At 40.5% G+C, this 19761-nt stretch overlaps 1 protein-coding gene across 7 annotated transcripts in view; it reads right to left on the reverse strand.

The window, feature by feature from the left end:
• Nucleotides 1-8098: 8098 nt before the first annotated feature.
• Nucleotides 8099-19761, reverse strand: part of CAV1 (caveolin 1, caveolae protein, 22kDa) — a 36220-nt gene continuing 24557 nt past the window's right edge. For 5 of the 7 annotated variants that reach the window (XM_014548936.1, XM_014548935.1, XM_014548937.1 and 2 more), the window contains one exon: nucleotides 8376-8457. Coding sequence is in view for 2 of the 7 variants with exons in the window: in XM_005877702.2 (XP_005877764.1) it covers nucleotides 8116-8457 (342 nt within the window). In the remaining 5 variants the exon portion in view is untranslated. Of the gene's footprint in view, nucleotides 8458-19761 lie in introns of all 7 variants that reach the window. The other 2 variants (XM_005877702.2, XM_014548938.1) reach the window with 1 other exon arrangement.

The following is a 19761-nucleotide window of genomic DNA, read 5'->3' on the forward strand; positions in this document are numbered from 1 at the left end:
TTAGAACTGAAGCTTGAGTTTGCAAAGCTATTATATATTTTAATTGGTATTTATTCATGATTTTTATAGATATTTTCTGAGTTTGGTTATCTCAGTTGAGAATGCATCTTCCAAAACATTATTGGAACATATTTGAGTGACAATCACAAAAACAAGCACTGACATTTTATTTAAGATCTAAGTTGGTATAAAATGTGCATTTATTTCACCAATTCAATCAATGTTTTTTTATTTTATCAATCAATGATTTTAAATCAATTTTCTTAATGATGGAACTATATAGTCAAAGACAATATGATGCTGAAAATTAATATGAAAAGCAATTAAAATGGGGCGTGTCTATTTGAAGGAAAGTGGTAGATGCTATTTTTCTCATCTCTACCCCTAGCCCATCTCTGTTTTTTAGGGGAGTTAGTTATTACTTTTGGGTTTCTTTTTTTGTTTTAAATATTTTTTATTGACTTTTACAGAGAGAAGAAGGGAGAGGGAGAAAGAGAGAGAGAGAAAGAGAGAGAGAGAGAGAGAGAGAGAGAGAGAGAGAGAGAGAACACCCTGGTGATGTTGATCGGTTGCTTCCTGCACATCCCTTACTGGGGATTGAGCCCTCAACCCAGGCACGTGCCCTGACTGGGAGTTGAACCAACATCCTTTAGGTGCATGGGACTATGCCCAGCCAACTGAGCTACACCAGCCAGGGCTACTTTTAGTTTCTATAGGACATAATTTTAAAGCTGCAGTATTAAAGCATAACATTTATTGTCAATAGTTTTTATTTACCAAAAGCTATTTTCTCAGCAGAAAAATAGAAAAGTATTAACCCTATCCTGGAGTTGCCTTCATTGATGCTTCACGGAGCTTCTTGAAGACAAAGGCCCTTGTCTTACCCACCTTTGTCTTACGTATCTTTCTTTTCTCTACTATGCCAAATAGTTGCTCCATAAAAGTTCATTGAAGGAATAAAGTGAGCAACTCTGTGAAAAGAACCTTGGATAAGGAATACATTATTTGCATGCGTGGCTTTTTACCATTTACTGGGTGTTTTTTTTCTCCGGGATGACACACAGGGCTATTGTAATCCTTTCAAAATGGTGTTCCGCATTTTCAATTTCTCTCAAGAGCGTAGTGAGTTTCTTCGTAAACAAGAGCTTTGGAGCTAAATAGTCATGGTTGTTAAACTTGCTAGTTAACCTTAAGTTACTTAACTCCTCTAAGCTTCTATTTCCTGATCTGAAAACAGAATGATGTTGTTCATTTGATTTAGATAATTATACGTAAGTCATAGGGCTGTTGGTAGGAGTATTATCTGTAAGATGCTTAGCAAACTGCTTGGCGTATGGTATGTGCTTAGTAAATTAAAGCTATTTTTCTTTTGAGGGCAACATGAATGCAGTGGAGCAAAGAACAAAATCATGGTGAAAATGTAAGTCAGTGTCAACCCAAATTATAGCCGTCAGTGTGAACACTGTACTGTGCATCTCACAGGGCTCTCCCCAGTGCTCTGCAGTGGACAGAACTTCCTGTTTTGGAGTTGGCAGGTAACTACATCTGACCTTTTCTAAGAGGTTGTGCAATGTGATGAAGGATTTAAGAAACAGACTTTCAGAAAGGGTTCTGACTAATGCCTTGGGACAGTGATCATCTCATTAATAGTTGGCATCATATTAGTAAAAATGAAGGCAAGGAGGTTTCTTTGTTACCCATTCATAGAGTAGCCTGGACTGGCAGCTGTTGCCTTTTTTATTAAAAAACAACAACAAAAATGACTGCCTTCTTCCTGTTGCAAATGCCCCACCCTCTATGCCACTTTTCACATGTTTGTTTGTTTGTTTCCAGTTGTTCTGTTAAAATACTAGGAAGGTGTACAGTGATTTTTTTGTTTGTTTGTTTTTTCATTTGACTTACAAATTAACTTTCCGGAAGGTGTACAGTGATTTTTTTTGTTTGTTTTTTCATTTGACTTACAAATTAACTTTCTATAGCATCAAATTCTCATTCCAGTTGATTTTATTCACTCTGCCAGGTCTAACTCTTCCCACTCCTCTCTCATCACAATAAAAAACCTCCTTCTTCCTCACTTGTAACTTTTAGCTCTGTGGAAGTTTGAGTGACTCATCACATAGTGGAATTGGTGAAATCAACAGCTGCTGGAAAATCATTTTCCCTCTGAATAACTGCATTAACATGTGTTTGCTATCATTCAAGTAAAAAAAATGTATGTCAAATATCCATGGTAGTCTTTGCTAAAGTTTTCATTGGGGAAACTAATGTTTTGACATATAAAAATGTTCAAATGGGTACCTTACAGAAAGTTTTGATGGGGGAAAATCTTCATGGAAAAATAAGGTGAAGTGGGAAAAAATGGCAAGTATGTTGTTGATAATGCTGTGATTTATTTCAGAATGGGTTAGGTGACTTTCTTCATGACACTCTTAGTGCTAAAGCAGAAATTTGTCACTTCATGCCTTCATAGTTTCTAGTACACTTACCATCAAACCATTCATCTGTCCATCTAACCATCCAACAATTTTATTTTTTTAACTTTCCTTACGCAACTGTAGTCCACTCTGCCCTCCTCCCCTGGAGCTCAGGGCGAGTGGCTTCAAATGAGGTCTTGTGTACTGGCTCTTCAGTAGGGGGCCTGTGTCTCCAGCAGAATTCCTGTCTCTCTCTGAAGACAGGCTCCCTGCTGATTTTCATAGCCAGGTTTTATGTGGGTGCTTTTTTCTATCTCTGGTGCTTTGGGTTGGGGAGCCTGGTTTGGTGGGAGCACCCCCCGCCCCGACACACACACACAGCTGAGATATCTTTCCAGAATCTCAGCCCCCTGTCCCCAGCCCTTCCACTCCACACCTTCCCGACCCGTGGGAGAAGGGCCAGCCCCTTTCCCATCTCCACCTTTCCTATCAGTTTTGATGTGTTTTCTTTTATGAATCCTTGGTTATAAAGCTTCTTTTCAGCTAGTCTTCAGTTTGTTATTTAGTTTGCTTGCTCTGTGTTTCCATTGTAATTCTAGTTTTGTCCTGGGAAGAGGTGAGTGTAACATCCACCCACTCAGCTGCCATCCTGCCATCATATTATTTTCAAAGGTTTCTTTCCATGATTGAAATGTCTGTCCTGGAGTCTGTACGTTAAGTTGTCACTTGGTCATCTTATTGTCCCAAAAGTCATTAAACTAAAATGTGATTGAATGTACTATTACAAAAACACATTTTATGTTTTAAAAAGGTATACTTAAATCTTTATATCAAAATTTGGGTTAATCTGTGAGAGAAATTTGATTTTTTATATTTTTAAATGTAAAATGTTTTAATTTGCATTAGTTGTTCTCAGTAGAGACACAACTTGCTTTCTGGTTGTTGGCATTAACAGTAATTCTGTTGTTGATTGCTGTGGTTCAGATTCCAGACTCTGAGCCAGTCTCCATGTCAATTACTGGCTGTGTGACCTTGGGCAAATTATTTGACTTCTCTGTGCCTAAATGTCTTATCCATACAGCTGAGATGATAATGATAATACATGCCACCTAGGGTTATTCTAGGGTTATTGGGAAGATGAAATGAACAAATACATTAAAATATATAGAATAATGCTTGGCATGCAGAGATTATTCCGTTTTAACTACTATTATGTAACTATTGCTGAAGTTTACTCCAATTCTGCTCACATTACTTGCTGATTATGATTTCACATGCCAGCAGGAAAAGGAAGCCTTCAGAAGAGGAGGCAAGCTTAGGGCTCAGAAATCACACAGAGCAGGAGGATCAAGAAGAGGGAGGATCAGGGCTTTGGTCTCAGACTCACCCAGATTAAATAAGAGCTCCAATGCTTATGGTATGTAATTGGTGATCTCTAAGCCTGTATCTCATTTGTGAAATTAGGACAGCAATTCCAGTTTGAAATCTTGTATAAATGACATACCGCCTGGAAAATGCCTATTGAGCTCTGGGAAATGATATAATGATTCCTCCCCGCCCTCCATTTGTTTTTAAACAAAAAAGTAGCAGCATATTTCACATACAGTTTTTAACTTTACTTTTAAAATTAACATTATAACATAAACCCATGGACACAGACAATATAGTGGTGAAGGCCTGGGAGGGACAGGTGTGGGGTGGAAGGGATCAATGGGAAATAAACAAACAAAAGGGACATCTATAATACTTTCAACAATAAAGATAAAATTTTAAAAAATGTAAAAAATAAACATATTCCTATGTCATTAAATGTTCTACTACATAAAAATATTTTAAAGCCTATTTAGTAGCCTATTAAATGTATATACCATCCTTTATTTAACTGTTTCCATATTTCTGAATATGTTGTTTCCAATATTTTCTAGTATTGACGCTCAACTAATGAGCACCCCTGATGATGAACCTTGGTATGCCTCTGTTGTTTTTATTAAGTGACATTGTTGGATCCATCATGTGTACATTTAATTGTTCCCCAGAACACTTGTACCAACTGCACTCACCAAAGCACTGATGAATGTGCTTGCTTCCCTGCACCCTCACCAACCTGGGTACTATTTTTACTTTTGTTCACTGCAACCGTAAGCAAAATTATATCTCATTGCTTTGATTTTTATTATTTCATTACTAATACATTTTTTTCATGATTGCCGTTCACTCTTTTGTGTTACGTTAAGTGTCTTTCTCTACCTCTCCTCTCCACTCCCAATTTTATAAATACGAATTATAATTTATAAGCCAGACATTTAAATATCAGCACCTGCATCAGAGAAGGTCTGAGTCAGAAGCACATCTCCACACTGCAAACTAGAAATGGATTTTTAACAGAAATACCAGACAGGGTTACTAAATAAGCAGACTTAGTGCTTTCTTGAGAGCCCAGCGAAGAGAGGGGACCACATGAAAGAAATTTCAGAGTGAGAGAAATTAGACTACCTTTGCAAAATTGTGTTTGGAAACTGTGATGATTAATTATGCACGTCGACTAGGATGCCAAGATATCCAGCCAAACATTATTCTGGGTGTTTCTGGGTGAGATTAACTTTTAAATCAGTAGACTGAGTAAAGCGGGTTTCTCTCCTTAGTGTGGGTGGGCCTCATCCAATCAGTTGAAGGACTGAATAGTACAGAAAGGCTGATCTTTTTCTAAGTAAGATAAATTCTTCCTGCCTGACTGACTTTGAACTGGAACATTGTGAGTTTTTTGTTTGTTTGTTTGTTTGTTTGTTGTGTGTCTGTGTGTGTGTTTGTTTTTTTTGCTGCATTTGAACTAACACTGAAACGTCAGCTTTCCCTGGGCTGGTGCATGCCCTCTTTTGGACTGTGACTCTCTGCGTCTCCAGCTTGTTGACTCATCCTGCAGATGCTGAGGCTTCTTCGCCTCTATAAATTGTGCAAACCAATTTCTTATAATAAACCTCTTTAAATACATACTATTCCTTACATATTCATATATATTTTATATGCATACATTTTATTGGTTCTATTTCTCTAGAGAACTTTGACCAATACAGAAACTCTGTTTTTAAACTTACCCAAACTTACCCAAGGCCAAAAAATAAATTGTTTCTAAAATATGCCTTTATAGAAATTCTAGTTACGACAGGGCAAAATTCAAGGCATACTCCCTGAATGCATCATTGACTAAACGAGAATATTAATATCCAGCACACAAAGTTATAGGGGCTCAAGTTAGATGACATATAATAAAGCATTGGGTAAACTGCTAAACAAATCTTTCTTATGAATTATAACTTTTCTCTAAAGTAACTCATGAAAGGCAATGGCCTTAGGAGAAAGATCCCACTTAAATGACTACAATATTTGAAAAGTGGAAGACTACACCCTCCCACAAACACCCTACAAACATGTACACACACTATGTACTACACAGGCCCTGACATGTATGTATTTGTTTTGGGGGGGGGGAATAATAAAGCTGACTGTAGAACTGTTAAACATTTTTATTGTGTAGACTTATAACCTTTACAGGCCATGCAGAATAAAAAAGTGTAAAATATATCAGTAAGCATATAAAATGTCAGCAATCTTTCGGGCCAGCATTTGATTTGCACAGGAAACTAAGCATATATGTAGAACAGACACGCCTTGGGATACACAGTTTACAGGGTGAATCACAAAGCCTTTTCCCAAGTGATCTTCCTCACATAGAGAGAAGCATATCTTTACACTTAAAAAGTACGCAGTGTAGTACATTTTCAGTATGTACACAGATTAAAAGTAAAACTATGTCCATGCCAGTGTCTGTTTTAAATGCAAAGCATCAAAGTCGGGAACAAGTTGGTAAGTAAAGTGTCAGAAAAACTGGAAGAGGCAAAAATAAACACAAAAAAAACCCCAACCAACAAACAAAAAACCCATCAAGCAGAGTTCCAACAAGTGTGTGAAACTAAAAGTGAAAGCATCCCTGAAGGTTAAACATCAGTTCCCCAAGGGCAGAGTCTTACTATGAGCAGGAGGAATAAAAAGCGTTCGGGTGTACCAGGCCGCTTTCTGTGTGACTCAGGTTTACAGGTAACATTCCTCAGTTTGAGTTTAGAAGAATTTAAACTATGTCCATGCCAGTGTCTGTTTTAAATGCAAAGCATCAAAGTCGGGAACAAGTTGGTAAGTAAAGTGTCAGAAAAACTGGAAGAGGCAAAAATAAACACAAAAAAACCCCAACCAACAAACAAAAAACCCATCAAGCAGAGTTCCAACAAGTGTGTGAAACTAAAAGTGAAAGCATCCCTGAAGGTTAAACATCAGTTCCCCAAGGGCAGAGTCTTACTATGAGCAGGAGGAATAAAAAGCGTTCGGGTGTACCAGGCCGCTTTCTGTGTGACTCAGGTTTACAGGTAACATTCCTCAGTTTGAGTTTAGAAGAATTTGAATTTATTCCAGCAAAACGATCCCAATCTTGTATGACCGCCTCCTCCCCCATCTTCTCTCTGAGCAGAGTGATGCGTGGATTAGGTCCAAAGCTCCTGGCAGGTAGCGGGGCCACGTGTCACAGCATAACAGGAGGTTGCCAGTGCTTTACTTTGAAGGGGTCACATGTGTGACAACTCTGACAGGCTCACACAATGGCCCCCATTTTATGAGCCTTTCCCCGGAGGCCCACCGATCAGCTGAAAAGGGAACACAATGTTCGGCCACTAAAACACCCGGTGATGGATTAGTTTGGAGTCAGGAAAGTGTGATTATTCTTGGAAATAAATGAAGCTGAATAGACATGCTGACCTCATTCAGCTGAAGAGAGGCAGGAAAGCTGGCTTCCACGCCTGCCGGTCCAGAGAGGACTCGGCCCCATTGGTCCTCCTTAATTCATCTCATTGGCTGAGATGGACCATACTCGATATGGATAAAGAAGGTGTGTGATCAGGTGCAGACAGGAACTTCATCTGACTCTCTTCTCAGAGTCAGAAACAAGTGTGGAGAACTAGGTAATGGATTCTCTAATGTTGGTCTCCAGAGAGGTTGCTGACTTAACGAAAACTGACCAGCAAGACCCCATTTGAGAAGGAAAGTATGATGAACAGGAAGGCACTTAAGTCTCATTATCTATGTAACAAATATTCAGGACAGAGAGTATCACATTTTAAGAAGGGTAAGGCAGTCAGACTGTGTGAATGCAGAGTAGGTTTTCTAATTTGATAAATATCATTGATCCCATTGGATCATTAAAATCAGTGACAGCAATCCACTAACACTGCAGATGGTAAGGGAAGAATTTGTTTAAAACCAGCCACATATTTGTACAACAAATGGCCATAGCCCGGAATTCTTCCCTTACCATAAAATGGTCAACATTTTAGAATAGGCAGTTGAGGTCACTGGTTCTTCATATTTCTCTTGTTCATATCTCAGGCAATAAAATAATGACCCCACATGCAAATAAAAATGCAAGGAAAACATTTTAAGTGGGTTTAAAAATTTAGACCAAAAAAAAAATTAGATGAAATAGCTCAGAAGAGACACATAATAGTTATGAAAACTAAGAGAGTGATTTCTTTGTTATGAACCAAGAAAATTCACTCATATATTGTTGCTGTACTAGCAACTTAAAACTTGATATTGGCACCAAGAACATTCAAAGGGAAAAAAAAAAGAATCAGGAATACTTCTATCCTTGAAATGTCATTTATATTTCTTTCTGTACACTTATGCGGACATTGCTGAATATTTTGCCAGTAGCCTCAAACAGTGGGTCACAGAGGGTGTGGATGCAGATGGAATAGATACGGCTGAAGCACTGAATCTCAATCAGGAAACTCTTAATGTATGGCACAACTACCCAGATGTGCACGAAAGAAACAATGGCGAAGTAAATGCCCCAGAGAAGTGCCAGGGGGATGCCCACAATGGCCGACAGCAAGCGGTAAAACCAGTATTTCGTCACAGTGAAGGTGGTGAAGCTGGCCTTCCAGATGCCGTCGAAACTGTGGATTCCTTCTGGTTCGGCAATCACATCTTCAAAATCAATCTAAAAGGAAGAAGAAGTGACAGAATGTGAAGTTGAAATGGGAGAAAAGAGAAAAACCTCACTACTGAGTATCCGTAAGTACAGATTAGCTTTTACGTGCAGCGTGAGACGCTTGAAAGCACCCAGCCGTAGCAGCAGCAGCAGCACTTCGAACTTCTTGGAAAAACAGATACTTGGGTCCTACTCAGATCTTACTGCACCTCTGGGGGTGGAATCCAGGAGGATTTTTAACGTGTTCTCCAGATGTTTCTATACCAGGTGAAAGGTTGAGAACCACTGCTCTAGGGGAAACCAAATGGATATTATACAATTCCTGCCTTCAAGTAAAACCTAGCAACATGGCTAAATATGCAAGGCACTCAATAAACAATACTATTTAAGTTAACCTTATTCTGAGACAACTATACACAAAATATCAAGGGGTAGTTAGTTAATTGATTATTAACTTTTTGAACACTCCACTATTAGAATTTCTTTGATACATGAGATCATTGTGAACAGTGAGGACCCAAGAAATCTTCATGGGCTTGAGCTGGGATTGGAAAATGGGGTGTGCTTTGGAGAGGAAGGAAGCAGGGGGCTTGGAAATGGAAGGAGCAAGAACGCAGGAATGAGGAAGGAATACAGTGAGTGTCACAAACAGATAGACCTGTGTGCCCAATTTGGAGAGGAAGGAAGCAGGGGGCTTGGAAATAGTGTGAGCAAGAACGCGGGAATGAGGAAGGATAGTACAGTGAGTGTCACAAACAGATAGACCTGTGTGCCCACGGCTGGGAAGGCATGTTGAGGCCAGATTCAATATTTTTTACTTACAGTGTGGGGTGGGAAATCTATTGAAGATGTTGAGGTGGGAGAATGTAGCCTGCAGCCACAACCAGTGGTCATTTATCAAGATTGATTTGATAGCAGTGTGGAGGCTGGACAAAAGGGAAAAGAGACTCAAGGCAGAGAGATTGTTGCTGTGTCCCAGGTTTGAGGGGGTAGGCCCCAAACTGGAACAGTGGCCATGGAGAAAAGAAAAAAGAAAGGAAATAATGAATTTTAAGAATGTAAAAGGAAGAATGCATGGGACTTGGTTACCTCAAGGCTGGGAGAGAGAAAAGCCTAAAGTGAGCTCTGAACTTGCAATTTGCCTTCTAGGGAGAACAGAGGTGACATTAACATTAAGAAGAAATCGAGAAAGTAAGGCAGTTAAAAATGTTAAGAGGGAGCTTCACTTTTGAACTCTATGTACGTTATTTGGCAGATAAGGAAACAGTAAAGTTTAAGGACAGATGCAAATATCAGTGGTCCACACTGGAGGGATCCTGTAGTAGTCCTTTCTGTGGCCACTAGGTAGTAATCAAATGAGTTCGCAGTCACATGACACTTAACCATTACCGAGTAGCAACTCCATTCATTGTTTCCACATGATCTGGTGTTTCAAACCCATGTGGAGAGATAGGTTGTCATATCACAAAAGTGGGGACAGAAAGCAAACGTGGCCCCTTTCCCAATAGCATTCTCTCCCACGGCACTTGTTCACATAAGCAATGAATTCTCAAGAGCTTTTATCCCTCTGGAAGGATTTATATAAACAACAACTGAAGCATTGGGGAAAAATTACTCCCCAAAGAGTGGGACAGAGCCAGCTCAACTGTTTGGTGTTGGCAGATGTATGAAGAAATCTAAAGCAGGTCCCCAAACAAGTTGATTACCGCTAGCAGCAATACAGCCAAGCTCAGGATTAGGTAGGTGATTCCACGGAGCTCTCCGTGCCAAGGAGCCACCTTGAAGTCAACACTTTTGAAAGAAGTGCATGATACTTACTAATAAAGTATGTTTTCTACAACATCCTGTTCCTTGATCTATTGTCCAATGTCCTAATGATGTAATATGTAAAAATGGTATGTCCACAATTATGTAAATGAACTTATAGATTTATCATCATTCTAATTTTTTCTTTGCTCATTTAGAGCTAGGTTCAGCAGTAAGCATTAACTTGTGTGTTTTAAAAGGTTGTACAAAATATGTGGCAAGTCAGATCAATCCTTCAATGAAGTTTCTGTGCAAATTTACTTAATTGTCTACTACGAGGTTTTGTTCTAACACGGCATTTTTCCAAAGCTATTAAATATAAAGGCCTGGCCTGGCTAGTGTTGCTCAGTGGTTAAGCGTTGACCTAGGAACTAAGAGGTCATGGTTCGATTCCCAGTCAGGGCACATGCCTGGATTGTGGGCTCAGTCCCCAGTGTGGGGCATGCAGGAGGCAGCCAATCAATGATTCTCTCTCATCATTGATGTTTCTGTCTCTCTCTCCCTCTCCCTTCTTCTTTGAAATCAAGAAAACATACATTTAAAAATAAAATTTTATTTAAAAAATAATAAAAATAAAGGCCTTCAGTTTTCCTTCATGGAACTGCAAGATACCAAAAGAATTTTATTTTTAAAAGATAACCTTGTTTTGTAAGAGGATTTGGTGAAGTCAGAATTAATACATTAGAGCAGGCATTTTTAATTTGGATCAAAGGATAGGCAATGGTGGTCCATGGATCCTCTGAAACGGGTATACGTGTTTTGAGGGTACAATGTACAAAAGTACAATACGTTTGTTTGAAAATAACGAGTCTATTACTAATGGAGTTTGGGCAGGACTTTACTGAAGCAGAGGATTCCTTGCTCTTTACAGGACAGACTTGAAGCACATCTGCCTTGAGATTCTTTTCCAAGGGAAGAGAAATTACTAACATTTGCTGACTGGCTGTTATGATCAGACGCTGTTCTCATTTAACGCACAGAAACTTGGTAATATAGCATTTCCATTTTATAGAAAAAATGGGAGGTTCAAAATGTTCAATTGTGCCGGTAAATAATGAGTAGATTTGAGTGTTGAATCTGGTCTGAAAAAAGCAATCCTTTCTCTAATACCACATCGCTTTAAAAAAAATACTTTTAAAAGTTTCTCTAAGGCAATTATAGTATTTCACAATTAAAAGGCGCATTAACAAAAAGTTTGCTGAATTTAACCCTCCTGGTAACTTAGAATTCTGCAGCAAGGCATTTGAGGACAGCATCATGACAAGGTCATATACATCGTATACACAGTTGATTATTAGTGACGATCTACAAGCATATGCTTCTGCGTAAGAGTTCTTGATAATAACTCTGTTTTTCTAAGCGTAAATATAAATGCTGTTTTCAATGAATATAATGGAAATTCATAAGCTTTTAGTTGCTTAGAAAATTTCAGGGTGGCTGTTTTTCCAGTGCTTTCCAGAAATTGCCGGTGAGCATGATTTATCCTCAAATACCCAAGTGAATTTAGAGCAGATCTCCAAGGGTAGAGAGCAAGATGACAGAATTAACATGTTATATAAATGTATTCAGTTAGCTGTTGCTTTAGTCTTGAAGGTGGCTTAAGAGAACATGAACAGCCAATTAGAAAGAACAGCTGAAAAAAAGAAAGCAAGGCCGGTAAAGAAAACACAGTGGAGCCAGAAATAAAGTTTAGCTTCTCTCTACTTCCATTTCTGCAACAGGAACAGTAATAGGTTTTTGTGAGGAGTACATGAGATCATTTATGTAAAGTGCTTAGCATGGGGTTAGAACACTGCTATATAGTAAATGCTGAATATATAGTAACATTAAAAATTCCTTCTGGGTGACTAAGATCGTCTGGGCGACAATTGTAATAAGAGAAACGACCAGCTGCAAAGTACATAGTGGCTGTGAATTCAAACCCCAACAGTGGCTCAGAAGAATTAACTTGCAATTGTAATCATCTTGACCACAACCCTCTGAAATGAAAGCCATTATTCCCATTATACAGGTGACAAAAGAGCGGGAGGTTAAGAAATTACTCAAGGTCACACAAGCCTGAACTCTTTTTACTTATGCATTCCTGGGGTGACAAGCTCTCATGCTAGAGGTATTTGCTTAATTTTCACCCAGATAGACATACTTCTTAAAACATTCACATTTTGGTTATTAAAGGAATTAGCCTTGTTGACATTTCCATTTTAAGTCAGGACGTCTGGTAACTAGGATGTTTTCCATTCTTGGGACTGGTTGTATTTTCATGGCTCTGCACAGTATGTTCTCACAATCCTGGGCACCCAGCCAAGGACTCTCACTCTAATTAGCAGGTAAGGAAACTGAGGCACAGAACAATGAAAATGGACCTGACATTCTCAAGGTCCCAAGTGAATCAGTGGAAAAGCTGAAATTAGACTTCTAACTTCCTGACTCCCAGGTCTGCTCCGCACAATTCCCCAGAAACTTACATCTCTCTCCCACATCCCTTCTCCACCTACCCCATTCATATCTCCAGGTCTCATCTAAGTCTCTCATTGCTTTCTAAGAGACACTGATGTGAAAGATATCTTTGTGTGAAGTGAGGAGAAATGTCCCTTTCACAACATGAATAGGGACGTTTCCATACATTTATTCAAGGCGAATAAAACGGGAGGGAATCTATACTAATAAAAGGGTAATATGCTAATTAAACTGGACATCTTCTGGATGTCCTTCTGGACAAAGCCACTGTGGAAGGGGCCTAGGCAGAGGTGGTTAGGGGCAATCAGGCCAGGGGGAACAGTTAGGGGGCGATCAGGCCAGCAGGAGAAGGCAGTTAGGGGGCAATCAGGCTGGCCGGCAGAGGTGGTTAGGGGCAATCAGGTAGGCAGGCAGGTGAGCAGTTAGGAGCCAGCGGTCCAAAATTGAGAGAAGGATGTCCGACTGCTGGTTGTCGGACATTCTCTGAGGGGTCCTGGATTGGAGAGGGTGCAGGCTGGGCTGAGGGACCCACCCCCAGGCACGAATTCTGTGCACCGGACCTCTAGTTATATAATAAAATACCTTCATTGTATCTTTTGACATATGTTGATAATGTACTGAACCCAACTAAGTTCTGCTAGTGATCAGTCATTCCAGGTAAAGGCAGTTCAGCATTCCACAGCAATCTGAGTATAGTGGCATCAATAGATTCACAGATATTTAAAGCTGAAGGGATCCTTAAAGAAATGAAGTCTCATTTGAGATAGAAACATTGATAGCCAAAGCTGTCAGATGACTGGATTAAGGATACCTTCCCATGTAATGGCAGACCCAGGATTGGAATTCAGCTAAGGAAGGGTCCCAGGCTCTTCCACTCCTGCCTCGGCTACCACCGCGCATCTTCAATCAGCTACATTCCATACCCAATGCAAAAGGCAGCGAGGCTAGCTTGCCTCTGAACTTGGACACCATCTTGTTCTCAAGGGGTCCTGCAGGTCTATTGTTGAATAGATGATAGTGTCTCTCTCTCTGACAATCCCCAGGGAGCTCATGGTTCCCATGCATCATTGGTGTGATTTATTCCTCATCACAAAACTATCACTCTGGAGTTCCATTTACTCAGGGACTCACTCCTCTTATACTTTACAGGAAGGCAGGTTTTTGCTGGACCTGAACTTTACCTGCTTAGATTTGGAGAACAGGAATTCGAGATTTGCTTTAAAACAAAACAAAACACAAAACACCCCCAAACAAACAAACAAAAACACAGAAGTGCATGTGCCATTTAGTTTCTTAGAATGGGATCCCTCAGATGATGTTGAGCTACTGGTCCAAGAACTGATTTTCTGTCCTGAAGTCTATGGAACAAGTTGTCCTTCTGGCAAGAATCATTATGTAGCTCAAGATCAAAGGCATAAATGTGGCTTTAGTGATATGTCTGTGTCTTAATAGATGCTTTATAAGGAGTCAACAGTTTATATTACTAGATTTTTATAAATGACATTAAATACCTTTGTGCAACATTGACTTATGATGTTACAATTTCAGAAACATAAGTTAACAAAAATCTAGCAGCAGACGTCAGGAAAAGCAATCTTTCTTGTTGTGTTTTGATAATACTGGGCTAATACAGTAAATCTCAGAAGATTTCATCTTGTTAAACATATCTGATGGCAATATTTAAAAAATATTTTATATATAAACACAATATTATAAAAACATGGGGTCATTTTTTTGTCTAAAAAATCTAGACACTTTATTTCTGAATAAGAAATTTTTTTTAAGAAGGAAACTTTAAGTACATCTAGAATCTCATTAGCAATGATGCTTGCAAATTCTGTTTCTATGGGAAGATACCTGTTTAGACTTTCAGTGGAAATTGTGATTGTATTGGATATATGGAACATATAAATAACAACACACAAGATGTTTACCAAAGACTGGGGTGTTGTCTGTCCAACATCCACAGTTCTACTTCTTTGCCCAGAATCTTCATTATTCAAGTAATATCAATAATTCTCTGATCTCCCAGATAAGTCATAGTTGGGTTAGATTGCTATAGTAATGTTAGTCTCCCTCGTGAGTGATTAGTTTATGGTAGGCATGTGACCTAGTTCTGGCCAATAAGATCTAAGTGGATATCTGTTGGATAGGATTTCAAACAAAGCTTTATCTTCCTTATGAAAAGAGACAGAAACATATAGTGTGGACCTTTGCTTCTTTAATCCTGCTTAGAATATGATGTAGAGCCTTAATGTACAGAAGTCATCTTGTGACTTCGTGGTGACATGCCCGATTAAAAGGCCAAGAGAATTAAAGATGCTACCTTTGCCATTATCAAGATGTAAAAACAATGCCAGTACCTACTCATCTCTAGGTTTTTCCTCATGTGAGATTATATATATACTTAGTTTTAAGCCTTAGCTATTCAGATTTTTAGTTACCTATATCAGAAAGCATTCCCACGTGGTACAGTAGCACTCTTTCCTGTTGGTTGACATAGAAAATGTACATCTCATTTAGAAACCTGAGTTCAATGTCTAACCTCAATGAATCTTTTCAACACTACTAGACCAGTGATTATCAACCCTTTTTATCTCATGGCACACATAAACTAATTACTTAAATTCTATGGCAGACCAAAAATATATTTTTTTGCCAATCAGAAAAAAAATTAGGTATAATTTTGACTCATTCACACTCATTGTAGCATTGATTATTGCCATTTTTAAAAATTTGACAATCTAAGGGAAAAGAGGTCAGTGTCCCTGACTAAATAGTCAGGTATTGCATGTTTTAAAAATTCTTGGGGCACACCGGTTGAAAATCACTATACTAGACTTTCTTTCAGAATATGCTGCCTGACCTGTATGAAAAAATGTTTCCTTTACATTAACATTTAGTTTTAGCAAAAAAATAAATAGAATGACAAACTCACTATGAAAGAAATGAATGAATGTATTCTGTAACAGCATCTAAGATGGCTCCCAATGGTTTCCCCTTCCTCCACTTCCTGGTATTCATGACCGGTGTAATGCGCCCCCTTTGAGTATGGGCTGGTGGGCTGTCACTTCCAAAGTCAGGTTATAAAAGTCCATGCACCCATCTTGCATCCCTCCTTGCTCTCTAGGGACCTTGCTCGGTTAGAAGCCAACTGCCACCTGGCGAGTTGTCCTATGGAAAGGTCTGTGTGGGAGGAATGGAGGGACAGAGGGAGGGCTCTGGCCAAAAACCAACCGTTGAGAAGCTGAGACCCTCAGTCCAACAGCCTCTCCCCGTTGGCCCTGGGCTGTCTCCAGCCCCGACTCCTGGATTGCAGCCTGCGAGAGGCCCTGAGCCAGACCACTCAGTCACGTCACACCTGGGTTCCTGACACACTGTCAGGTGATAAATGCTTGTTTTTTTAAGTCATTACATTTTAGGGTAATTTGTTACACAGCTAAAGAAAACTAATACAATTAGCAGAGCAACCACTTTTATTCTTAGAATCATTTCTTGTTTTCTATGTTCTTGCTCTTTTCTACTAGTGGATTCGATTTTCATGTGTATAGAAAAATGCAGACAATGAATGTGCCTAAATACCCAGGAATGTGGTTCCGGGGCAAAGTCCAGAAATATATGAGGAGGAAATACAGCATTTTCAGCTTTCTACCATTCACGTCAAACAGAATATTAGAAAAATTTTAGGCCACTGGTCGTGCAATTAGTTCATACGCCTGAAGTGGCTTGGTTGTATCCTGAGATATGCACCAAAGAGTAGGAGCCAGCTCCTTCTAGAAAATCCATCGTGAACATGGTCTTCTGACTGTAATGCACTGGCACAGGGCTCTTGGCTCCCAGTGTCTCTCAGCAGGGACAGTGTGGCAAAGGATCAACTGTGGGTGTGAGTGGGCGGAGCCTGTTAAAATGCAGACGCTTAAGTCCCATTTCAGATTCAGATCAGATTCTCTGGGGGGGGGGGTCTATATTTTTAACAAAATTTCTCCTTTTTTTCACGCAAAAGTCAAAAGTATGCCAAGCTCCTTTCCATTTAGTGACAACTCTTTTATTTTAGTCTACGCTGCTCCCTCCTCTATGCCTCCAAGCAGGTTTGCTTCCTGCTTCTTTCTGGGAGTTCCTGGGGTGCTGGTTGGCATCTGGAAGTTGGTGAATAATGAATGGACATTCTCTTTGAAAAGCTTTTCCTAATTTAAGCCTATGAAGATGTATTATTGGAAAAGGATGAATGACTACTATTTATTATGAGAAACGCACAAACTGGCAATAGAAATCCTGATTCATTTTCATGATTCTGAACCCCATATAGACAATATGCATGTTTTTAAAAAAATCAAATACGCACTTCTACAATCCCAAGGTATGTGTGTACCAAACCCAGTCACACAGAAGGAAGGATTAGACATTTCAAACCCCCCTCGTTGTTCCCACGCATATTTCCAACATGTGGAGCAGCCTTTGAAGTCCATGGAATAAATGTGTGTGTGGGGGGGTGTACTAGCACAATTAAATGTTTCCAGAACACAGAAACTTTGCTCTAATGCCCATGTGTTTTGTCGGGGACAAGGGCAAATACCCATGTGTTTACTGGGCCAAACTGGCACCGCTGGGGAAAAGGCTGCAGTGTGCCCACAGCCCTGGCTGGAAACAGGCAGCCTGAATTGTGTTGTTAATGCCTGCGTTGCCTGGATTCCCAGAGGCTCCACAGGCAGCCTTAGGAAACATGGAAACCTGGGTGGCAGCGCTGGCATAGTCGTGGGCTGCCCGGGGTGGCAGGTGCTAGGCAACTGGCCTTGCACAAGAGCGCAGGGCTGTTGCTTGAGGAGGAAGGAGGAGGGCTGGGTTTCAAGCAGGAGAGGGTGAAATGTGGGCATTTATCTCCCTCTGTGAGCAAGAGCAGAGGTTTGGGTGCTGGAGGAGTGGTGCCCGGGGATCTGAGTCCCCGCCTGGGCCTCCAGCTGGAAGCATCGAGTCTCGCCCTTTGGACTGGCCTACCTCTTGTTGTTTTCCAGACATAACAGAGGCTTTAGCATGAAGCCTAATAAATGATGGTTTACATTTATAGTGCCCACTCATCTGCTTCTCTTCAAGCTTGAGAAGTTCTAGGTTATTTTCACAATAAGAATGAAAAATAGTCTTTTATTTTCCCACTAAGGAAAGATTCGCTTAACTAATAAACGGCTGGACCAAACCAGAACTTAGGGCACGTCTGTGCACTTGTACCCATCTTGGTATAGACTTGCAACCATTTATATTATAGGCCCCGGATGCTTTCTGGAGTTCACATCACATCTTGTATGTGAGGACTTGGAAGGCGGGTGTTATTTCCTCCGTTTTACAGACTAGGAGACTGAGGCTCAGAGAGGCTGTAGTCAGTGACTGGATCAAACAGGACTTAGGGCTCTTAGTTCTTCATTTAGTTCTCCTGCCATTACACCACCCTTCTTTTTTTTTCAAAAAATTTCTAAAAAAATATGTTTTATTGATTTTTTACAAAGAGGAAGGGAGAGGAATAGAGAGTTAGAAACATCGATGAGAGTGAGAGAGAAACATCGATCAGCTGCCTCCTGCACATTCCCTACTGGGAATGTGCTTGCAACCAAGTACATGCCCTTGACCGGAATCGAACCTGGGACCCTTCAGTCTGCAGGCCGACGCTCTATCCACTGAGCCAAACCTGTTAGGGCCACACCACCTTTCTTAACGCCACACCTCATTCTGTTTCTGCAACCCTGCTCATACAAACCTCACGTAGGGGTTTCTGAATCCACGTGCTCTCCCTTGCTTGCACCCAAGCTTCCCATCCAAACCAATAGAAAATGCTTTCCCTGTCTCAGCAAATAACCGTTTCTACCAGGAAAGGGTGACTATTTATTATGAGAAACGCACAAACTGGCAATAGAAATCCTGATTCATTTTCATGATTCTGAACCCCATATAGACAATATGCATGTTTTTAAAAAAATCAAATACGCACTTCTACAATCCCAAGGTATGTATGTACCAAACCCAGTCACACAGAAGGAGGGATTAGACATTTCAAACCCCCCTCGCTGTTCCCACGCATATTTCCAACATGTGGAGCAGCCTTTGAAGTCCATGGAATAAATGTGTGTGTGGGGGGGTGTACTAGCACAATTAAATGTTTCCAGAACACAGAAACTTTGCTCTAATGCCCATGTGTTTTGTCGGGGACAAGGGCAAATACCCATGTGTTTACTGGGCCAAACTGGCACCGCTGGGGAAAAGGCTGCAGTGTGCCCACAGCCCTGGCTGGAAACAGGCAGCCTGAATTGTGTTGTTAATGCCTGCGTTGCCTGGATTCCCAGAGGCTCCACAGGCAGCCTTAGGAAACATGGAAACCTGGGTGGCAGCGCTGGCATAGTCGTGGGCTGCCCGGGGTGGCAGGTGCTAGGCAACTGGCCTTGCACAAGAGCGCAGGGCTGTTGCTTGAGGAGGAAGGAGGAGGGCTGGGTTTCAAGCAGGAGAGGGTGAAATGTAGGCATTTATCTCCCTCTGTGAGCAAGAGCAGAGATTTGGGTGCGGGCGAAGTGGTGCCCGGGGATCTGAGTCCCCGCCTGGGCTCCAGCTGGAAGCATCGAGTCTCACCCTTTGGACTGGCCTCCCTCTTGTTGCTTTCCAGACATAACAGAGGCTTTAGCATGAAGCCTAATAAATGATGGTTTACATTTATAGTGCCCACTCATCTGCTTCTCTTCAAGCTTGAGAAGTTCTAGGTTATTTTCACAATAAGAATGAAAAATAGTCTTTTATTTTCCCACTAAGGAAAGATTCGCTTAACTAATAAATGGCTGGACCAAACCAGAACTTAAGGCACATCTGTGCACTTGTACCCATCTTGGTATAGACTTGCAACCATTTATATTATAGGCCCCAGATGCTTTCTGGAGTTCACATCACATCTTGTATGTGAGGACTTGGAAGGCGGGTGTTATTTCCTCCGTTTTACAGACTAGGAGACTGAGGCTCAGAGAGGCTGTAGTCAGTGACTGGATCAAACAGGACTTAGGGCTCTTAGTTCTTCATTTAGTT

Source organism: Myotis brandtii, unplaced genomic scaffold (assembly GCF_000412655.1).
Source record: "Myotis brandtii unplaced genomic scaffold, ASM41265v1 scaffold529, whole genome shotgun sequence".
Taxonomy (NCBI): domain Eukaryota; kingdom Metazoa; phylum Chordata; class Mammalia; order Chiroptera; family Vespertilionidae; genus Myotis; species Myotis brandtii.